General features: G+C 44.5%; 1 protein-coding gene across 2 annotated transcripts; it reads left to right on the top strand.

Moving 5' to 3' along the window:
* The first annotated feature begins 5,088 nt into the window (after positions 1-5,088).
* On the top strand, positions 5,089-23,568 carry LOC121548507 (podocalyxin). 2 transcript variants are annotated; one of them, XM_045213570.1, is made up of 8 exons: positions 5,089-5,475; positions 17,807-18,250; positions 18,492-18,655; positions 18,772-18,798; positions 19,904-20,036; positions 20,243-20,286; positions 20,430-20,552; positions 22,269-23,568. In XM_045213570.1, the coding sequence occupies exons 1-8, from the start codon at positions 5,406-5,408 to the stop codon at positions 22,461-22,463; spliced, it is 1,200 nt and encodes a 399-aa protein (XP_045069505.1). In that variant the 5' UTR covers positions 5,089-5,405; the 3' UTR covers positions 22,464-23,568. The 2 variants fall into 2 exon arrangements, with proteins under 2 accessions (XP_045069505.1, XP_045069506.1); XM_045213571.1 differs by lacking the exon at positions 5,089-5,475 and adding an exon at positions 8,314-8,468.
* Positions 23,569-23,836: the final 268 nt, after the last annotated feature.

Here is a 23,836-nt window from a genome sequence, read left to right as displayed (position 1 = left end):
AACCCTGAAGGAGCTGCAAAACTCCACAGCGGAGATTGGAGTATCTGTCCATAGGACCACTTTAAGCCGTACACTCCACAGAGCTGGGCTTTACGGAAGAGTGGCCAGAAAAAAGCCATTGCTTAAAGAAAAAAATAAGCAAACACGTTTGGTGTTTGCCAAAAGGCATGTGGGAGACTCCCCAAACATATGGAAGAAGGTACTCTGGTCAGATGAGACTAAAATTTAGCTTTTTGGCCGTCAAGGAAAACGCTATGTCTGGCGCAAACCCAACCCCTCTCATCACCCCGAGAACACCATCCCCACAGTGAAGCATGGTGGTGGCAGCATCATGCTGTGGGGATGTTTTTCATCGGCAAGGACTGGGAAACTGGTCAGAATTGAAGGAATGATGGATGGCGCAAAATACAGGGAAATTCTTGAGGGAAACCTGTTTCAGTCTTCCAGAGATTTGAGACTGGGACGGAGGTTCACCTTCCAGCAGGACAATGACCCTAAGCATACTGCTAAAGCAACACTCGAGTGGTTTAAGGGGAAACATTTAAATGTCTTGGAATGGCCTAGTCAAAGCCCAGATCTCAATCCAATTGAGAATCTGTAGTATGACTTAAAGATTGCTGTACACCAGCGGAACCCATCCAACTTGAAGGAGCTGGAGCAGTTTTGCCTTGAAGAATGGGCAAAAATCCCAGTGGCTAGATGTGCCAAGCTTATAGAGACATACCCCAAGAGACTTGCAGCTGTAATTGCTGCAAAATGTGGCTCTACAAAGTACCGGTATTGACTTTGGTGGGGGGGGTGAATAGTTATGCATGCTCAAGTTCTGTTTTTTTGTCTTATTTCTTGTTTTATTCACAATAAAAAATATTTTGCATCTTCAAAGTGGTAGGCATGTTGTGTAAATCAAATGATACAAACCCCCCAAAAATCAATTTTAATTCCAGGTTGTAAGGCAACAAAATAGGAAAAATGCCAAGGGGGGTGAATGCTTTCACATGCCACTGTATCTTCCTCTCAGACCCCAGGTCTGGGGACTGTTCCATGGGGCCCACAAAGACGTCAACCACCCCCAAACATCTAACCCACCTCCTCATCCCCAGATACCAACCCTTCACCCCTCCTCTCATCACCTGGGTCATCCTAAGTCATATCCTTCCCTCCATCCCCCCGCCTGATAGAGGTGAGGAGAAGGAGAGGAGGGTGAGCTACATAACGTTCAATAGTTAGAAATCAGCTAAAAGTATTTGCTGAAAACACAGCCTCCCTCACATTCTCTCTCTCTCTCTCTCACACACGTACGGTACATGAGCATGTACACACACACACACACACACACACACACACACACACACACACACACACACACACACACAGACAGACAGAGATCAGGAGCGGCTCCGGTTGGTACCAGGCTTCTGATAAGGTGTGGAGTGTTCTGTGTCCTGTCACTGAGCTTATAGTGTACATCCTCCACACAACTACACTACGAGCTCAAACACACACACACACACACTTTAACTGAAACTATCGCCGACAGACACAGCTGCCCTGTTTCTATTTCATAAACTTTGATTTGGAGAATACAGTGTGTAAGTAAAGAAGGTGACTCCTTTAGTAAAGAAAGTTGGAAACTTCTCTTTCTTCATTGACCTACTTTATATTGCATGCAATCCTTCAGCTATATGTAAACTAAATATGTAACCTCCTGGATGAAGCACCAGCAGCTTTTTGTACTTAGAAAGGCAGATACACACAGAAGAGTTACACAATGGAGCACAAATGACAAGCCAAAAAGGACATGTTTTGTGGTTCGAAGAGAAGGGTGTGTATTGCATAAAAGATTGTGTTTGATGTGTTGCGGATATTTTCACAAGTCGTTACATTCGTGTGTCAGGGTGTCTCCCCCTCCATACCAGCCCAGCTCTCCCCCTGACCTGCTCAGGCAGGGTGCAGTGGAGGTGGAATACTTTTCGGAGTACGTAGGCCTCAGATGCTGTCTCCCCACAGGGCTCTGGGATTCATCTACCCATGGAAGGAGGGGGGGGAAACCCTATTTACCATTGGAGAGAAAAATGAAAAACCAAGAGTGAATGATGTACTAAAGCTAAACTTCTTCCTACACATACCTCAATCTCCCTGATGTTACCGCAGCAGAGGACACAGTGCCCAATTACAGACTGAAATTCCTGTACTTGAAGCCTTCATCAGGTCTGATTGTTTGAGCACCTTCTTTGTTTTCTTAAAGTAAATTAGGGGGGAGTTCCATCACTTTAGGATTGGAGACATCCTAATGGAAATTGAATAGTGAAACATGTTGTTATGCACCTGTTGCACAATCTAATCTCTGTCAGTGTTTTAAAATGATCTCATTTTATGGGCTGATTTATTTCATTTCTATCACCAGTGGATACTCTGTGGTAGTCGGTAACTGAATCAATGTTTTGTTTACTTAGTAAACCTGGGCAACAGTATCCACCACAACAGCCCATATTCACATGGTTCTACCAGGATCATTGACCTTCATTACACTCAGATGTAACTAATACCTGCCATAAATGTCCTGATAAACGACTCTGTGGTTCCAAACATGGAATTCATCATATAAAGGAGGACATGGCCTTCCACTTTCTGTCTTTAGCACCATGTGAGTCCAATGAGGGGACTCACATGGTAGGGGTGTATGAGGGGAGCACTGTGGTTAAGTGGGGGGATTGTGACATGGGAGATATTAATGTAGGGGTAAGTGAGAGAGAGACCTAGAGGCACCTCTCACGGTGTCTCCCTGAATAGACTGAGGTCTAGGAAGATGAAGGGATGTGTAGGGGATGAGGAGGAACGTATGGGGGATGTAGGTGTAAGTCTGACTTAGGGAGTTGTAGGGGCGTGGGCAAGGGGGCTTGGGGCGTAAGGAAGGAACAAAAGGAGGTGTAGTGGTACAGGTGGAGGAGGGGACTGGGGGGGGTGGGATGTAAGGGTGGGGGGGGGGGGTTGTACCGAGTTGAGAAGGGTTGTAGGGAGGTGTGAGGAGAGAACGCGTGCACACATTCCAGGCATGCCCGCTCCATTGTAGGAGGCTAATGAGGCGGGTGAGCGAGCGAGCACTGCTCCGGGGCGAGAGGGACAAAACCCTCGGAACGCCACCCTGCACGGAGTCACTGAGCTAACAGGAGAGGAATTCCAAACGCTGGACATGAGAAAGCATGGCACAGAGCCAGCAGATCGCTCTCTCTCACACACATACTCATACAACTCATTGTGGTTAAGTAATCATATCTTTAGAACGTGTATGCGTTCACATCAACTGGGTGGACACTATCCCAGGGTCAACCTCCCCTTTGTGACATAGAGATAGATGTTGGTACCAACAATCACACACATCACCTGGGACAGACACACAGTCACATGGCTAATCTGCCAAACTGACATTGATCTTTGAGAAGTTTTACATCACAGATTAGTTTTAGAATAAGTTATACATTTAAGTAGGTTTTGTATGCCAACTCAAACACTATTACTATAATGTACCATCAATAGGAGTTGCCAAATAAAACAGATAAATAGATACTGACAGCTTTAATAAACAAAGCCGAAATCAATGTATAAAACTGTCCATTGGCGCTCACAGTCCTGTGCAACTTGGCACTGAAGGGAGCTGAGATACAAAAATGACAGTTCATGGTTACATGACAGCTCAGTCAGCAGCCCCACCCTGATACCCCTCCCAGCCCTGTGTCTGGCCAGCCTGGTGAGGTGAGGAGCAGCATCAGCCCTCAGTCAGATGAGGGTAATGGAGGGTAGAGAATCCCTAACACCAACACAGCATTCCTCTGACCAGATGCTGCTATTAGGGAAGATTGGTGGCCGTCACACACCAGCTCGCTGGCTCACTCACACATACACAAGCTCTCATAGATTCATACACATGTAAAAACACTTGTCGACTCTCTCAATCACAAACGAACAAGGGCACACACAGCGTGCATGTACACCACTCCACACTCATAAACTACACTAAACTCTTAACTGTTCTTTCAATCAAATAAGTTGTATATTGTTGAAGGTAAATTAATAACCCACGCTGACATGGACCATGGGAGGGTGTACCATTAACATAGCTTTGAAAGCTCCACATCTAAACAGCTTTATTAATGACCGACTATTTCAGTACAGAGAAACGCCCAGGAAATCCTCCACACCCCTGATCTTATCTCCACTATTTTCCCCCTAATTTCCCATCACCAGACCAGCCACTGGATCTTACATCAGACATCATGCCCTTACATCTTTCAAAGATACATGCATTACAAATAGGGATTGATGTAGAAGTTATTCAAGATATTAATTCAATATTGTCTAACACAAGAAGCTACCAGTTGAGGCAAATCAAGTGTTTTTGCAACAAACAAAAAACATTCACTTTTGGATCCAAATGTCTTTGACTGACTGATCTTTGAAGACAGCATAACAAAAGTGTTTTCAAAGCTATTCCAGGAAAGCCTGTGAATTCCTGTTGCCATGGCTCTGAGTGGAATTAACTCAGCTCTCTCCTTAGGGTCAAACAGCCTGGCTTGGACCCCCAAATCCAAAAGACAAACATCACACCTGCTGGTTATATGCCACTTTCCCAAGCAAATGAATCTATTATTGTTGGCTAATATGGTGAATGAATGGAGGTCTATAGATCTGAATGATTTAGGAAACATGTATTACCATGTCATGTGTCTGAATGAAGCAGCATGCTAAGAGTCGCTCATGGTATTTTAATGGACTGAATTGGATGACTTAATGCAAAGAACTCAAGCAAGTGTCCTTGTAATTTCCCCTCAAATCGACATCAGTTATTCTTTTGATCATTGACCATTTTTGGAATAAGGAAAACTGAAGGAACATAGTATTTGGGAGTCGTTTCCTTTGTTATTCAAAGTGTTGGTCAGTTTGAGAGTCCAACCAAAAACGCATTCTATTGGATCTCCCCTGGCCTCGCATGACAAGCTGGAATGGGCAGTGCCATGGGCCTGTGAGTAACTGCTGAACACTTGTAAAAAAAAAAAAAAAAAAAGACTGGGGTCTGGACTGGCCACGGGGCTTGCGCTTTGAGAGCACAATACGTCTTCAGGCCACTCGGGGAGAGGGAGACAGCAACAACGCTACACAATCAGCGCAGCCAAGGAGACTGGAGAAAAACGTTCCCCCAAATTCCCGACTCAGAGAGGGGAAGAAGCGCCAAACAAAAGCATTCTTAGCTTTCAGCAAAACAATAACTTTGGCAAAATAATTTACTTCAAATACAAATTCAAGGAGATCGGCGTAACGGAACGGCGTCTCCAGCAAGAATCCGCTACTTTTATTCAACATTCTGATTCTGAATACCTAAAACCACGGATTGAGTGCTGCATCAACACTGAATGAAACAAAGCTGCTTAAAAAACAGAATGGAAACGAAAATGCTTATCACGTGGGCACTTCTTCCACTTGGTAAGTGTCCATTCTTTGTATTTTATTTATTTTATTTAACTTGATCAAAGTTGGTTCTTTTTGGGGACCCATAAGACCCGATCACTATCTTTCCTGTATTTGAGCAATTTTTTTGTGGACATTCGATGAGAGAATTTAACATAGGAGGATATCACATTTGGTATCATAATTTCTCAATTCATAATAAAAGAAAAATAACTATATAAATAAAACAATGTTGATTATGAGAGGTGTCTGTGTTTCTCCTCAGCAGCAGGTGCGCACATCAATAGCCTAGAGTTGATGGTGCACTGAAGTTTGTAGCCTAATCTGTAAATCTGTAAAACAAAAGGGAATGGAATTCTCATGAAAAATTAAATAGTTTTCTTTATATTCCGTCTATCTGATTGACATATTGTCATTTTTTTCAGTCATCAGTGCTAAAAGAACATGTTGCTGGACAGTAATCCAAAAGATACAAAAATATAATTCCTATTAAACCGTTATCTTATTAGCCCTCTATCCCACTAACACCAGTGAGAATCTATACCAGCTGCGCTTTCACAACATGCTGCTCTAATTTCGGTATCGAGGAGTGAGTGAGTGAGTGGGAGTTGCACTGTAAGTGCGAGGCAGAGACTGGCACCTGAGGGAGTGGCACCGGGGAGTCAGGGTCAGGGCTGGGGAGCTGAAACATCTGCCCCCTCTTTAAGCCCGGCGCGACCGGGTCCTCAGCCGCCCCCTCTCCTCTCACACTGTGCTCAAGAGCCGGGAGGCCGGGAGGGAGACAACGTGAACGCATAATGAAGTGCCCCCGTGACCCGCTCGAGACGACCCTCATGCCTAATGGAGAGGCGGAGTGTTATTCTTTAATTACGCGCAGGTCGCACGTCTTGCCACTGTAAATTCATGAAAAGTAGAGGAGGCTTTTGTTTTTTTGTCGCCGAGCAAAAACAGACTGGATGTTCACGGTCAGCCCTTTTTCCAAAACGTTTTTAGACCACATAATGACTTAGGCCTAAAACTAATTTGACAAGCATTATTGCCAAGCATATAGGCACTAATACAAATATTGTCCTCTTTGGATACAAATCAACCTCCATTACCATTTGATAGAACACGAACCATTCATTTATGATGTATAATAAAACATTTTCAATCTGCAAAATACCCATAGTGCTATTAAAGGAGAAGGTCAAATATCCCCGACCATATCCTTCCAGAGCCTACCCCACACACACCCAGTCCCTTTCATCCTCTATTTGGCATCATGGAGGTCATGTCATGTGTTTTCCTAACAGGTAAACCCAGCCAGGATCTCTGTTATGGTCGGGATGCGGCTTGGCACCCACGGTTTACCTATAGGAGAGCGCTAGCGGAGAACAATAGATAGGAAAACCCTTTAACAACATCCCTGTTCCCAAGGAAGGTGTGGCCCCAGATTTCCTGAGAGGAGACGGCCATGAGCTCCCTCCTCCCCACGCACACACACACAACCGGGTTCACTCAAATGCAAGGACGGTGAGATGGAGTCCCCACTCCTTCACTCCCTTGGAAATGTAGCTAATAAAACAGTGGGGAAACAGGACATTAAACATGGCTGTGTGTATGAAATGACACCCTATTACCTCTACAGGGCACTACCTTTTGACCAGAGCCCTATGGGCCTGCAAAAGTACTGCATTGTAATGTGGCCGTGGCCCATTACAGCGCTGGTCAAAAGTAGTGTACTATAAAGGGAATAGGGTGCCATTTCAGAGGCAGCCTAGGGACATTCAGGGGACTGGGGTTTTAACAGCAGTGTTGGGGAACAGTACAGGAGAGGGAGGCTTCCAGTTCCTCTAGGGAGTGAGTGCAGTTAAGCCTTGTGTTTCATCACTGTCTGATAAAGCACCACCATACCCTCCACCTCCACCCCAGAGTAACCTATATTCCTATATGTCCAGGCCAGGTGGACATTAATCAGGCCAGTGGCTGGCACCATGCATCACAGACCTTCACTCAGCTCCCCTCTACCGCCTCTCTCTCTCTATCTATATATATATATATACATACAGGAACTCTCCTCACACTCTTTTCTCTCTGCCATGGCTGGGAACTCCATTCTATTTCACCTCTAAGAAAACAGAGCACAAATGTTTCTTAATAAGAGCCAGGCAAACAAAACGTGTGTGTGTGTCAAAGAAGTGGTCTTAAGTGAAGTGCCGGTGATGACTATATCACTCCAAACTCCTCCATGATGTCAACTGCTCCACACTGTTGTCTACCAACATTCCTTGCCTAATGTATTCACTGGCAATAGATTAATAGCATACTGCATTACTTACTGCACTGCTTAGGTTAGCTTAAAGCCAGCCAACACACAGGACTAAAGACAATAGACAGGTTGTTCCACGAAATGAGTTCCTTTGATATTTTAATTAGAAATGTGTTATATTAAAAGAGAACTTACGGAAGTTTGCATACTTTTTACCCAGTAGTTCTGAAAGTAGCGCTCAAGAGCCAAAACGGGTCCCCGAAAATTGCATACTACATCACATGTGTAGTAAGTCAACCCTGTTACTTTATTTGGCACATAGTAGGCACTTACTATAGATTTTTTTTAAATTTAACCTCTTGAGATGGGAGAATATGTTTTTTTATTAAGCTACTGTTCATGACAGAATGTTAGATTAGGTGAAATGAAGCTTTTTTTCATTCACCAAGTTACACTACCCAAAAGGGACTAATTACGTGGAACGACCCAGACCTCTATACACTAAAGTGCTGTAGAAGTGCTGGACTCTACCATAAGTGTAAGCCACAGCTCAACATAGACACATTGCTCTCTCTCTCTCTCTGCTGTGTTACTGAGCCGTGGGGACCGCCCTGCAACCTCATTGGATAACGCTGGGCAGGCCTGGGCCAGCCTTATTTCACTGTGCAACTCGTGGGCTGGCCAATCTTGCAGCACTCAAAATGGTGCCACACAGCTTCCAGAAGCTTTCAAACGAGGGATTTCATGGCTAATTGAGGTACTGTAAAACAGTAATTCTGCTAGTAGATTATGCATGTGTGAACTACACATTGGCACATCCAGGCCAAAGTGGGAGGTTTAAAAAATACTTAGGTAGTCGCCAAAGTTCCGGAACGTCTCTTTAAATGAAGTGCCTATTAATATAGACCACATGGAACATTCAATGAATTCGATTTTTATTATGAATAAAGGCTTGCTAAAGTGCCACATTTCTGCATTTTGACATGTCCCTCTGTGCACCCTCTGTGACTTCTAGGAAGATTTTAACCCACTTAACCCCAACATTTCTCCAAGTTTAGTAACACTTTATTTGGATAGTCCATCTGTAGAAGCTCTACAGACTATCAGTAACATTTCAACTATCTACTAACCCTAACCCTTATCCTAACCCTAACCCTTATTCTAAACCTAACTGTAACCTTAACAAGCAGTTGCTTAACAACAGATAGTTTGTTGATAGTATGACCATCTGTAGAGCATCTACAGATGGACTATCCAAATAAAGTGTGACCCCAAGTTTTCACCATTATTGTAAAGCGCTAGTTATTTCTGTAGATTATTATCTATTTAATGTGATTAATGATTCATTTTAAGGAGAAAAAAAGCCTGTCCCTCATTTTAAGGTCAACCCTGTTACGTGAACTAAACTCTCGTTTTAATATGGTGAAACTACTCCTTTGTCAATATTTTCTAAATAAACATTGAACATCTGATAGTCAAATCATAGTGTAAAAGCAGGTGAGCTGGTTCTACTCTTTTTGGCCATTTATGGCGTTTTGTGGTGGAAAACTTAGCGTGTCAACCATAACATGTCTACCCTGTTACCCATAGATAGACAGGCTAGACATTTTTTAACAACCCTGTCACAAGGGGATTTACAGCTGATTTAAGACTAAATCGTCAACCCTGTTACTTTATTTGGCACTTACTAAAGATTTTTTTTTAATGTAACCTCTTGAGATGTCGAAAACATGTTTTTTAAAATTAATTTACTGTTCATGACAGAATGTTAGATTAGGTGAAATGAAGCTTTTTTTCCATTCACCAAGTTACACTACCCAAAAGGGACTAATTTCATGGAACGACCCAGACCTCTATACACTAAAGTGCTGTAGAAGTGCTGGACTCTACCATAAGTGTAAGCCACAGCTCAACATAGACACAAACACACCAATCACCCTGGCATCACAGCAATAGGAATGTGGTTGTGTTTGGGTGTGTGGACCCGCTCCGTGTGGCAGTTAGATATACACCATCAGACAGAGACCAACGCCCTTTTTCCACTCTACCCAACTCCCCCATTCCCGCTTTCTCCCACCCTTTCTCTGCTCTCCCTTTTATTCATACAGTGTTTTTACATTCACAGCCCCTCTCCTCAATGGAGGAGCCTATTGGATAAGTACTGTGCAAAGACGGCCTCCCTCCTCCTCCTCCTCTCTTCCCCTCATCCCCCCTTCCCTCCCCTTGTTCCAATTCTGAATTACCCCTCTCAATGGGACAACACCCCGGGAAGGCGGGGGACTACTGGGCTCCTAAAAAGCCTGGGCCGCAGCAGGGGGCCGGGGGTGAGGGAGTAACCCCCTCCTGGCAGAGCCACACGCGGTGCAAGCCGGGCTTTTGTGTGGGCCGTCACCCACCTAACAGGGTGGCTTTGTGTGTCCGGGGCTGGGGATGGATAGCTACATTTATTTATTTACTCTCCTCCCTCTGGCAGCGCATGGTGGATGTTCACGCTCAGACGCACATAAATCTGGCCTTATTATGGGATGGCCTGGCTGGCACACACACAGGGACAGAGATGAACACACACAGCTAAACAGGATCACATACCAATGCCAGTACACCGGCAGACACAAACCCTTAGGACTCAGCATAAAGAAAGGCTCTTTTTCTATTTAAGATGTCCACTGCTGGTCGCCATAAGCCTGGTCTCCCCTCCCTCTTTCAGTAGTCTGTGTGGGGCCTAGGGCCCGGAGGTTATTTTTACAATATGGCTGGCAGGAAGGCAGGACAATTCAACAAGTCTCCACCCTCCAGGCCGATTGTCATTCTGCTTTAACTGTGTACGGATGGAGGCTCTCACGCTAAACAGGATTGGGTTTGACGCCGGCCGGGACCCAACAACAGGACCCCCTGTGGGGAGGGCAGGGGTGAGGGAGACACCCCTCTGACCCCATTACTGACTCGTTAGTCACAGTGGGACAGGCCAAGCCGTAACACTGTCACAGGCATGAGTTAGGAACACAAACACTGGTGAAGTTGGAGAACTCAGCCCTATGGTGAATGGCACTTATCATGATCTTGTTGCATTTCCATCTTCAATCTCGAAGTAATTGACTGGATTTTACTGGATTTCTCTCTGTGTCTCAGTCAGTTAGTCTTGAGTCAGAGCAGGGTGTGTGTAGGGTGTTTTATGCTTTCTGTGTTTAAGTCACGCATGCACATGTAAAGGACGTCACGCTGCTTGCTTAGCGAGTACCACTTCTTCCTGATTCAGCTCACACTTTGGCTCGAACCCACGACCTCTGTCTTGCTAGCACACGTGACCACCCTCCTGAAGCGTCTTACCAGTCGGCGCCACGCAAACATTTAGCTATTCGGTGGCGCAAGTGGGGAAACTTCAGACTGAGGAGGGAGTTTCACACATTTACACTTTTGTCATTTAGCAGACGCTCTTAACCAGAGCGAGTGCATTCATTTTTTCGTACTGGTCCCCCGTGGGAATCGAACCCACAACCCTGGAGTTGCAAGCGCAATGCTCTACCAACGGAGCCACATGGGACACATCCCCTTGTGCTACACACCCACAGTGAGAGAGCAAAGAAGCCCATATCTTATTGCATAACAGAGTCAACAGGAAGGACCCTGGGGTCAGTTCTCACACTCTCTGACTACCGTCTGGTCCTGAGAGGATCCGGGGCAATGGGTCGCACCCCGTGGGAAAGAGACAGGCCACTGTAGGAGCAGACCCAACCGGATCCAATGACCTAGCGATCCATCTTAATAATATACTGGTGGAGGAAGAGGCTAATAAGATCTTGCTGCAAGTCTCTCTGTGTTGGCTCAGATATGCTGTGTAGTCACAGACAGACATCCAGTACTCATGGGGATAGTAATGTAATCCTATTGTGGTATACAGGAACCTGCTCTGGTGTGCTCTATGAATTATAACAAGGAGGCATCATTCCCTATTCACTACTAAGCATCATGGCTACTAGCTAGGGAGCCTATTGCAGAGGAAAGGGAAGCTATGGAGATGGAACCCTCCGTCCCAATCTCCATATCTCCTTTCTCTGGGAGGGGGATGGGGAGCATCTTAAGGAATGAGTGTTTTTGAGAGACTACAGGTGCCATCCTGGTGTGTGTCTGTCTGTCTGTGTGTGGGTGGGTGGGGGGGGGGATGGGTAGGAATGTCTCTGAGATAAAAACAGACCCAGCTAATAGTGGCAGGATCAGGGGTGCTGCTGTCACCCGTTAAGAAACAGACACCCGGGTGACAGGCGGAGTCAAAGAGGGTCACCCCAAAATATGACACCACACCTAGAGGAGGGGAGATAGTGGAGCAGACAGATAGACACGTCTCACAACAACACGGATTCTCAGACGCAGAACACGCGTGCCAAAACTGTGTGGAAATCACAGGAGCAGTTCACCAGTCCCAGGTCAAATACATACAGTACACCGAATATCTGCATCAGATACGGATGCTTAGGACAGTCCACTCCCAATACATTGCATAGTGTATGTCAGAAATGAACTGTATCACTCCTGACATAGACACATTTTCAAAAGCTGTCTAAAAATGTTGCAGAAAAATACTGTCTGTAAAACACATTTTTTCATTGTCATTCAGTCCTGCTGGGATACTTCCACCGTTTGACTACAATGCTGAAGCAGGCTCCTTTCTCGAGCTACCCAGCCTAGACGTAACATAGTAAATGTAAATCCGGGACACTGAAATTAGTCTGATATGTTACATTTGGTATGGTTACATAAGAGAGAAGGTTACTTAAGGCAAAAACGAGCGGAGGTTGGTTGGTCGTTTTAGCATTTTAGCCAATTAGCAAATGTTCAACTACTTACTACTTTTTAGCTACTTTGCAACTAATTTACTTAGCATGTTAACCCTTTTAGCTAACTTTTCCCCTAACCCTAACCCCTAGCCTAGCTAACATTAGCCATCTAGGTAATGTTAGTGTTAGCCACTTAGCCACCTAGCTAACATTGCCACAACAAATTAGAATTCATAACATCTGATACATTTTTGCAAATTCGTAACATATTGTACATTTAGCTAATTCATACATATTGTACATTTAGCAAATTCGTAACATATACGAATCGTAATTCGCAACATACCATACTAAACGGAAGTCTTGGATTTACGTAAAGAATAATACGAAATGCTCTGAGATCAGGTTGAGCCACCAGGGGCATTACCAATGCTGAAGCAGCCCCCTTTCACTAGCTACTAGGGGACATTACCAATGCTGAAGCAACCTCCTTTCACTAGCTACCAGGGGACATTACCAATGCTGAAACAGCATCCTTTCACTAGCTACCAGGTGACATTAAAAATGCTGAAGCAGCCCCCTTTCACTAGCTGCCAGGGGACCTTAACAGGAGTGTAAAAAAACAGGCTGGGCCCCGGGGGGAGGGTTCAGGGTTTCCCCCTCCTATAGAGCTGTCTGTGTCTATGGGTTCCCTCCTCATAGTGACTACTAAGCTGCTTAATGGGGCCTGATATAAAGTGGTGTGTCTGCAGTTTGGGATGACAGCCACAGTTTAGGCTGCCTGTCAAAGAGAAGAGATGGAGACAACAAGGTTTTACCTCTCCCCATCCTCCACCACCTCTCTAAAACAGCCTCTTATCAGACACTCCTGACACGGTCGGACAATGTCCTTGTTGCCCCCGACAACCACTATTAATCACCATGACAACCCACATGTCTGGAGATACATCTTTACATCCTGGGTGAGCATCTTTTTAACAGGCTGGCCAATCAGAAGGGGGCTCTACTCAATAACACACATATAATACAATGATTATTAGAGTGTGAAAAGATGTATTGATATGGAGATTGACAATCCGGTTGGAATGTTGTAAGGGTGATTCAAGTAGTATAGAAACCTTGTTATGAGGTTTGATTGAATAGATTTGAATAGAGCCCCCACATCTCTTTATTCTACAGTGCACATGTGGAGTGGGAGGTGAGAGTTGGTGTATGGTCTACACACAGTGTAGCACAGTGGTCTAAGGCAGTGGTAGCTGTGCCACTAGAGATCCTGGTTCGAATCCAGGCTCTGTCGTAGCCGGCCGTGACCGGGAGACCCATGGGGCGGCGCACAATTGGCCCAGGGTAGGGGAGGGAATGGCCGGCAGCTCAGTTGGTAGAGCATGGCGTTTGCAATGCCAGGGTTGTGGGGTCGATTCCCACGGGGGGCCTGTATGCACTCACTAACTGTAAGTCGCTCTGGATAAGAGCGTCTGCTAAATGACTAAAATGTAAATGTGTGGGTGTGTACGTATTGTATGTCCACTAAATGTACTGTAGGCTTGTGTTTGTGCATGTAACCTTGGGAGGAGTATCCTATTATTGAGCACTGTTTAAAAAACAATGTCGTCCTGTGTATATGAATTTAGGGCTGCACGATATCGGCTAAAAAATCGAATAGTGATTTATTTTAACCAAATATTGCGGTTTGACTTGCAATATACAGGTAACTGCCAAAATAAAGGAAACACCTAAATAAAGTGTCTTAAGGCGTTGGGCCACCACGAGCCAGAACAGCTTCAATGCGCCTTGGTATATATTCTACAAGTGTCTGAAACTCTGTTGGAGGGATGCAACACCATTCTTCCACAAGAAATGTCATAATTTGGTGTTTTGTTGATGGTGGTGGAACAAACTCTCAGGCGCCGCTCCAGAATCTCCCATAAGTGTTTAATTGGGTTGAGATCTAGTGATTGAGAGACACACACACACATCCTTTAAACCCCTTATGCTCCTTTGAGACCCCTCTTTCAAAGTCACAGATCTCTTCTTTTAACCATGGTAGCCAAAATAATGGGCAACTGGGCATTTTTATACATCACCCCAAAGACTGTATTATATTGACAAGATATTCGAGTGACCGCTCTAACAATGGAAATACATGTTCCCAAAGATAAAATGCAGGCAGGAGGAGGTGAGATCAGGTGGGACCATTCTAGCCAATGAGAGGGCAGATACACATGTGAAAAACAGGCCATAGAGATAGATAGAGGACTAATCTTTGTATCTGTGCAATTATAGTGTCTGTGACAGCATGAGCAGCGCCATTGAGGCTATCTCCATTTTTCAAGTAGTCAACTTCTTCATTGGCTGATTGCTCCCAACTCATAGGAATCCCCATCCAGTTGACTACTTTAAAATGGTGGAAGCCCTCAATGGCAATGTCCATGCTAATACAGGTTATATCCATGAGTCCTCCTCCATCTACAGTGCATTTGGAAAGTGTTCAGACCCCTTTCCACATTTTGTTACATTACAGCCTTATTCTAAAATGGATTACATAGTTTTTTCCCCTCATCAATCTACACACAATACCCCATAATGACAAAGCAAAGTCAGGTTTTTAGAAACTTTTAGAAATGTTTATATTTTTTAAACCCGGAAATATCACATTTACATAAGTATTCAGACCCTTTACTCAGTACTTTGCTGAAGCACCTTTGGCAGCAATTACAGCCTTGAGTCTTCTTGGGTATGACGCTACAAGCTCGGCACACCTGTATTTGGGGAGTTCTCCCATTCTTCACTGCAGATCCTCTCAAGCTCTGTCAGGTTGGATGGGAAGCATCGCTGCACAGCTATTTTCAGGTCTCTCCAGAGATGTTTGATTGGGTTCAAGTCCGGGCTCTGGCTGGGCCACTCAAGGACATTGAGACTTGTCCCGAAGCCACTCCTGCGTTGTCTTGGCTATGTGTTTAGGGTCGTTGTCCTGTTGGAAGGTGAACCATCACCCCAGTATGAGGTCCTGAGCGCTCTGGAGCAGGTTTTCAAAGATCTCTCTGTACTTTGCTCCGTTCATCTTTCCCTCAATCCTGACTAGTCTCCCAGTCCCTGCCGCTGAAAAACATTCCCACAGCATGCAGCTGCCACCACGCTTCACCGTAGGGATGGTGCCAGGTTTCCTCCAGAAGTGACACTTGGCATTCAGGCCAAAGAGTTCAATCATAGTTTCATCAGACCAGCGAATCTTGTTTCTCATGGTCTGAGAGTCCTTTAAGGGGCTGCCATGTGCCATTTACTGAGGAGTGGCTTCCGTCTGGCCTGATTGGTGGAGTGCTGCAGAGATGGTTGTCCTTCTGGAAGGTTCTCCCATCTCCACAGAGGAACTCTGGAGCTCCGTCAGTGACCATCGGGTGCTTGGTCACCTCCCTTACCAAGGCCCTTCTCCCCCGATTGCTCAGTTTGGCCGGGCGTCCAGCTCTAGGAAGAGTCTTGGTGGTTCCAAACATTTTTTTGTACCCTTCCCCAGATCTGTGCCTCGACACAATCCTGTCCCGGAGCGCTACGGACAATTCCTTCGACCTCATGGCTTGGTTTTTGCTCTGACATGCACTGTCAACTGTGGGACCTTATATAGACAGGTGTGTGCCTTTCCAAATCATGTTCAATCAATTGAATTTACCACAGGTGGACTCTAATCAAGTTGTAGAAACATCTCAAGGATGATCAATGGAAACAGGACGCACCTGAGCTCAATTTCGATTCTTATAGCAAAGGGTCTGAATACTTATGTAAATGTGATATTTTTTATTTGTAATACATTTGCAACAATGTCTAAAAACCGTTTTTCGCTTTGTCATTATGGGGTATTGTGTGTAGATTGATGAGGGGAAAAAAAGAATTTAATCAATTTTAGAATAGTGCTGTAACGTAACAAAATGTGGAAAAAGGGAAGGGTCTGAATACTTTCCGAATGCACTGTATCTCTACGACAACAGGCACAACTCCGATATAGCCGTTTTTGGGTAAGTTGCCGAAATGCCACATGCGTCCACTTATATCAGTGCATTCATAACAACCTAACCATTACGAAACTTCTATTCGATCAAATAAGCCTCAGGTAGCACATTAGCAATTACATTTCTTGTTGACCAAATTCGACACGCGCTCATTGACCTCCATACGTGGACAGATTTTGGGTGTAGTAACACCTCTCGCTTCATCTCTTATGATGGGACGTTAATTGCTTAATTAACTCAGGAACCACACCTGTGTAGAAGCACCTGCTTTAAATATACTTTGTATCTGTCATTTACTCAAGTGTTTACTTTATTTTGTCAGTTATCTGTAGATCAAAACGCTTGGGTGAACTGTTAGAATCCTAGAAATAGAATGATTTATATTAAAAAGCAAAGTGGCATCGTTCTTGTTTGGAACAATCTGTTGACTGCATTTGGCCTAACAGAACAGCATGCAAACTTATAGTGAATCTAAAGAGGAGGAGGAACTGCGATGCTTGATTGGGCGGGGCTTGTCTGTGTGGGAAGCAGCCACAAATAAACTATAAAAACGGATGTTACACACGGCTGAACGGCGTTTCAAAATATTACAAGCGATATGAATCTCATGCAACATGGATATTGCACGGCAATATTGGGATTTCGATGTGAATTCGATTAATTATGCATCCCTATATAAATTGACAGCATATGTAGCCTTTGAAATGTATGCTATTTACAGTACAGTGTGTTGGTAATGTAGGTACACATCCTTATATATGAACATGTGAGATAAGAGAGGTATGAGTGTGTTTACTGTGTACCCACGTATGTGGGTGACTGAGTATGAGTAAGCAAGTAGTAGTCCTAATGCTATGTGGTTGGAGGGAGGGGGATCCTATAGAAGCCATTGTTCTAAATCCCTAGGGTCCCAGCCTAAGAACGTGGTCCAGGATTGTTCATGGTGCGCTGGGGCAAGCCCATAGGTTGGGTGTGGTACTTCCTAGGTTATTGTGTGGAGCATCCTGTCCTGTTCACTATAAATAGAGAAACATAGCGAGATCAAACCACTACTACTGTAAAGCTGTCTGGAGAGAAGGAAATAAAACACAGCAGGTTTACACAGAGTTCACCACAGAGGCTCCTCAATATCTCATCGCTGATATTCTTTGAAATACAAGCTATTTATAAAACTGAGTGCAACCCACAGGGATGATGGACCAAGTTCTAGAGACTGCATTATTTCCATTTAAGTTGAGCCAAGTAGATTTTATTTAGTTAGGCCTATGTAATATTTGTTTTAGATTAAACAGTTAATACTGTTTTGTGTTTGTTCACTCCAGGTCTTCTACTTCACTGTACTCATGCTGGTCCAACAATACAACCCCCTTCATTAACCATGACGACCACCTCCCCAATCACAACAGCCGGCACCACAGCCCCCCCCAAACCAACTCACAAGGTCACCACGGCAGACCCTAATGACCCCACAACCACGACAGCCAGCGTCGCAGCCACCCCCCCATCAGCCACCAAGGTCACCATGACACACCAGAATGACCCCACAACCACAGCCAACCGTGCAGTAACCAACCCCAACCCCAGTTCAGCCAGTGGGGCCACATCAGCCAACCTTAGCTCGGCCCCTCCTGGTCCAGCCGGGGTGAGCACCCCTACCCCTGGGAGCTCCAGTGGTAATGTGGTGTCCACCCCTATGGCTGCTGCTGGAACAGGGGCCTCTAGCTCCTCAGGAACCCCCACTCAGACCCCCCCGGACTCCACTGCAGGTGAGGGTCTCTACCTCCACTACCATTTCACCTCAAAACACCTATCACTCATCCAGCATAGAGTTTGGCTGTAGTCTCAAAGAAATTAGACACAAAACCCTAAAAGCTGGACAGTTACTATCACATGCAACTCATACATGTTCATATGTAGTCATGTGTGTTAACATGATGAAATTGAGAGAAAATTCAACTGACAAAATTGTCCATTCTCTCATTTATGCTTCTTGAACCCCATGGTCAGGGTCCTCTCCCTCCCATCCCCCCAACACATCCAGCCCTGTGGGTTCAGGAAGCAGTCTTGCTACCGCCACGACCAGCACACAGGGAGGGATGGTGTCTACAACCACGGCTGAGACTACAACAACAACAACGACGACGACCACAACTCCTCCCAGGAGCTTTACTGTATGACAGAAAGAGTTTTCCATAAAAATACTTGTCAGCCTGATTCAAAACAATCTTCTGAATCATAACGCACACAAATATGACCTTAACTTTGTGTTTGTTTCTGCTTTTTACAGTTTAGCATGTCCAAAATAAATGAAGAGGTAAGGATTTCTCCTTTCTACTGTCCTCCTAGATTTGCTTACAAGTTTAGGTCTGCATTTACATTCGATGTCAAATGACAAATGTAATGACAAATCCTCAGCTGCAGTTAGATCCATCTTACAGAGCGGGTCACAAAGACCAGGACAGTGAAAGACTGCTCAGACCTCTACCCTTCCCCTGGTCCTATAGACGGGTTAGCTGACAACATCGCGAAAACAATGTGCACGCTTCAATGGGGCAGAAATCTGTGTGTTGTTGTGGTTCTGGATGGCCAGATGACTAGTAACAATGACAAGAAGCTGCCATGTGGGGAATCGTAGGTGGCTCATTTGAGCTCGTTGTATCTTGTTATTGATACCATGTCTCTGTTTTGAGGTGTTTTGACTGATTAATTTAACCAACAACTGTAACAATATATTTGAGAGACAACAAGTGCTCATTGGGCAAATTGATTTGTGTTTTCAATAAACATTGGAGACGAAATATAGTTGACATGTTGTCAACAATCTAAGATAACCCCATCTGTTTTGCCAAATAGTTGCGAACGTGTCGGGTTTGTTGCTAAACAACCAACCGGTCTATTCTCAACACAGTGCGACACTCTTCTCTGTTTCCAAAGCCAGTAGTGGAAGTAGTGCATCATGGTATAAAAAAGGATTCTGCAAGCATTGGGTGGAAAAAGTGTCTTAGTGGGAAACCTGCTTTCACTGGTTTCCGTCTTTCCCACACCTCTCTCGCGTTCTCCCTCACTCTCATTCTCCCTTGCTTTCTGACTATGAACAGCTGCTCTGCTTCAGAAAGGCCAAGAATGACTGAATAACACCTCACTGCACCGGAAACGCTGACGTCCCACCTTTGACCTTTCCCTTGACTCACCACAACCAGCATTGTAGTGATTGCTGTAATGATGTCATGGTGAAATGACATCAGTTCAGCAATTGCCACTCTCGTTAGATAGATTGAGATTCACTAAACAAGGCATGTTGATTGTTTTTTGTCCCGTTCATAAACTATGAAAACATTTGGTGCAACCGACTAGAAAAATATGAAAACTAATGAAAGGCCTAATGGAGTCTTACAAACTTGTTTGTTTTCTCTGATCAGAATCACGAGAGGAAGGACCTGGAGGCGCTGTGTCGACAGCTGATGTCTCAGATGCACGATGCTAACTGTACTCTGAATGTGAGGGAGAACAACGGACACACTACCATTGACAGCGTGGTAATGACAGGCAAAGGTATGTACACTACCCAGTACCCACCATTCAGACGCTTCCAATTCAATCGATCACACCTAACGCACCCAATTTCCTAATGCTAGTCTTGGTTGTAAGAGTTGTGTTTTTAAAGACAGACTATTTGAGAGGGTTTGAGCCAATTGCTGTCAAGGTCAAGTACCAGAAGTGAACTGTTGTAAATGAAAGTTTACTTTAATTTTTTTCAGTGGACAACTCTGTCGTCCAGCAATACTATGAGAAAATCACCAGAGTAAGTCTAATTAACATTGTGAACTACATATCTCCCTGAATGTCATCCTAAGCTGGCTAATGGAGAAAATGTAAAAGGTTGTATTTGGAGGGAGGCGTGTCAACAGAATGGATCTTAATTTACCTCTTCATCTGTTCTGTCAGAAACCAAGTGACAACATGACCCTGATTGCCATCTTGGCGTCCTGCGGAGCTCTGCTGGCCATGATTGTAGGCTTCGCCATCTACGCCTCATACCACCGCAAGTCCTATCGGAAGAACCACCAAGTAAACAGTTAGAAAATCAAACCCGAAAATCTAACTAATCTACAATCAATAATGTCTGTCTGTGCCATGTCCACATTATTCCTAATGTACTTACTAAAAATAGTTGAACTATGCTTTCGGAGGGTCCTCACCGAAATCTCCCCTTACAGTGCATTCGGAAAGTATTCAGACCCCTTGATTTTCTTACATTTCATCCTTATTCTAAAATTGATTAAATTGTTTTTTACAATCTACACACAATACCCCATAATGACAAAGCAAAAACAGGTTTATAGAAATGTTAGCAAATGTATTAAAAATAACAAATGGAAATATCAAATTTACATAAGTATTCAGACCCTTTACTCAGTACTTTGTTGAAGCACCTTTGGCAGCGATTACAGCCTTGAGTCTTCTTGGGTATGACGCTACAAGCTTGGCACACCTGTATTTGGGGAGTATCTCCCATTCTTCTCTGCAGATCCTCTCAAGCTCTGTCAGGTTGGATGGGGAGTGTTGCTGCACAGCTATTTTCAGGTCTCTCCAGAGATGTTTGATTGGGTTCAAGTCCGGGCTCTGGCTGGGCCACTCAAGGACATTCAGAGACTTGTCCCGAAGCCACTCCTGGCTGTGTGTTTAGGGTCGTTGTCCTGTTGGAAGGTGAACCTTCGCCCCAGTTTGAGATCCTGAGCGCTCTGGAGCAGGTTTTCATCAAGGACCTCTCTGTACTTTGCTCCGTTCATCTTTCCCTCGATCCTGACAAGTCTCCCAGTACCTGCCGGTGAAAAACATCCCCACAGCATGATGCTGCCTCCACCATGCTTCACCGTAGGGATAGTGCCAGGTTTCCTCCAGACATGATGCTTGGCATTCAGGCCAAACAGTTCAATCTTGGTTTCATCAGACCAGAGAATATTGTTTTTCATGGTCTGAGTCCTTTATGTGCCCTTTGGCAAATCCAAGCAGCTGTCATGAGCCTTTTTCTGAGGAGTGGCTTCCGTCTGGCCACTCTACCATAAAGGCCTGATTGGTGGAGTGCTGCAGAGATGGTTGTCCTTCTGGAGGGTTCTCCCATCTCCACAGAGGAACTCTGTAGCTCTAAGTGTGACCATCGGGTTCTTGGTCACCTCCCTGACCAAGGCCCTTCTCCCCCGATTGCTCAGTTTGGCCGGGCGGCCAGCTCTAGGTAGAGTCTTGGTGGTTCCAAACTTCTTCCATTTAAGAATGATGGGGGTCACTGTGTTCTTGGGGACCTTCAATGCTGCAGATATTTTTTGGTACCCTTCCCCAGAGCTGTGCCTCGACACAATCCTGTCTCGGCGCTCTATGGACAATTCCTTCGACCTCATGGCTTGGTTTTTTCTCTGACATGCACTGTCAACTGTGGGACCTTATATAGACAGGTGTGTGCCTTTCCAAATCATGTTCAATCAATTGAATTTACCCCAGGTGGACTCCAATCAAGTTGTAGAAACATCTCAAGGATGATCAATGGAAACAGGATGCACCGGAGCTCAATTTCGAGTCTCATTTCAAAGGGTCTGAATACTTATGTAAATAAGGTATTTCTGTTTCTTATTTTTAATACATTTGCAAACATTTCTAAAATCCTGTTTTCGCTTTGTCATTATGGGGTATTTAAAAAAAAACATTTTAGAATAAGTCTAACGTAACAAAATGTGGTAAAGGTCAACGGGTCTGAATACTTTCCGAATGCACTGTATCTTTTCTCAACAGCAACACCTGACAGAGGAGCTGCAGACGGTGGAGAGTGGTTACCATGACAACCCCACGTTGGAGGTGATGGAGGTGCCGCCGGAGATGCAGGAGAAGAAGGTGGCCCTGAATGGAGAGTTCAATGACAGCTGGATTGTCCCCATCGACAACCTGCTCAAAATGGACATGCCAGACGAGGAGGACACTCACCTGTAGAGGGGGCTGGAACAGACAGGGGTGCTACTATATTCCCTCAACCAACTGACTCTCCCTTCCCTGCACCGTTACAAGGGCCCTGTTTAGTTCATAGTTCTAGCTCCAAACTTTGCAGGTAGAAATGTATTGTATATAGAATGTATACAACTTTAAATAATGGGATTTGAGAATTGCAGAATTGAGACAGTTCTATGCAATGCATTTCTATCTGCAACACTTTTAATGTTCCTCCCCATTGAACTAGCCCCAAGGCAATGACACACAGACGGCACCTGACAAATCTGGGGGAAAAAACACCCAGAGGATGACAAAACAGGTTATGGAAACCCACCCGGCCTAAACGGGTGTCAGAGTCCCATCGCTGTGGCCATGGAAAAGTAACAGGCCATTTTGTGGATACTGCACCAATCACCATTGTGCCTAGTTTTAGGACATATGAAATATTTGGGAAATGTAACTCTTTAACATACACAATCCAATTTTAAGAGCCATTTTTGAGTGTTTTTTTTGTTTGAGATACTTTATGTACTGCTACATAGTTATTGATTTAATTGGGAAAAACAAACCCTCAAACCACCAAGATTTCAGGGTGGAGTTCATGAAGTGGTCTAACTAAAATCTGCATGTCCTTTATGCTGTAATCAATGTAATCATCCAAAAGTGCATTGAATTGTACACTTGAGCACCTGTATATAGTATTTTCTTATATTTTCAGAGAAAATGGAGGAAGCTGAAACTTTATAAACTGTAACACTACACTCCTTTATGGTTAAATATCAATAGTATAGATTTAGAGAAATTGACCTCAGGATTAAGTGTAATAATCATCCTGGTGAATGAATTAAACTACTAGTGAATCTCAGCTCTGACGACTGGTTTAACTGAGCAACGTGAACCACACTAATGAAACAATGGTGTCCATGGAGACACTGCTGAGACGAGAGCTTCTACAGATATGAAGGGAAAATCAACACTGTGTAAATAGTCGATTGAAAGTTCTAAAGATTTTACACCTAGGACCGGTTTTCTGGACATACAGTGCATTCGGAAAGTATTCAGACCCCTTGACTTTTTCCACTTTGTTACATTAAAGCCTTATTCTAAAAATTTTAATTAATAAATAAATCACATTTACATAAGTATTCAGACCCTTTACTCAGTACTCTGTTGAAGCACCTTTGGCAGCAATTACAGCCTCGAGGTCTTCTTGGGTATGACGCTACAAGCTTGGCAAACAGTATTGGGGAGTTTCTCCATTCTTCTCTGCAGATCCTCTCAAGCTCCGTCAGGTTGGATGGGGAACGTCACTGCACAACTATTTTCAGGTCTCTCCAGAGATGTTCGATCGGGTTCAAGTCCAGGCTCTGGCTGGG

Source organism: Coregonus clupeaformis, unplaced genomic scaffold, assembly GCF_020615455.1.
Source record: "Coregonus clupeaformis isolate EN_2021a unplaced genomic scaffold, ASM2061545v1 scaf0124, whole genome shotgun sequence".
NCBI lineage: Eukaryota > Metazoa > Chordata > Actinopteri > Salmoniformes > Salmonidae > Coregonus > Coregonus clupeaformis.
This window is presented reverse-complemented; position numbering and strand designations above follow the sequence as displayed.

Excerpts from the sequence above, each read along its gene's own strand:
- LOC121548507 (XM_045213570.1), top strand. The coding sequence starts at position 5,406 with ATGAAACAAAGCTGCTTAAAAAACAGAATGGAAACGAAAATGCTTATC. Across the intron at positions 18,656-18,771 it reads CTCCTCCCAGGAGCTTTACT|TTTAGCATGTCCAAAATAAA; the intron begins GTATGACAGAAA and ends TGCTTTTTACAG. Across the intron at positions 20,037-20,242 it reads CGTGGTAATGACAGGCAAAG|TGGACAACTCTGTCGTCCAG; the intron begins GTATGTACACTA and ends AATTTTTTTCAG.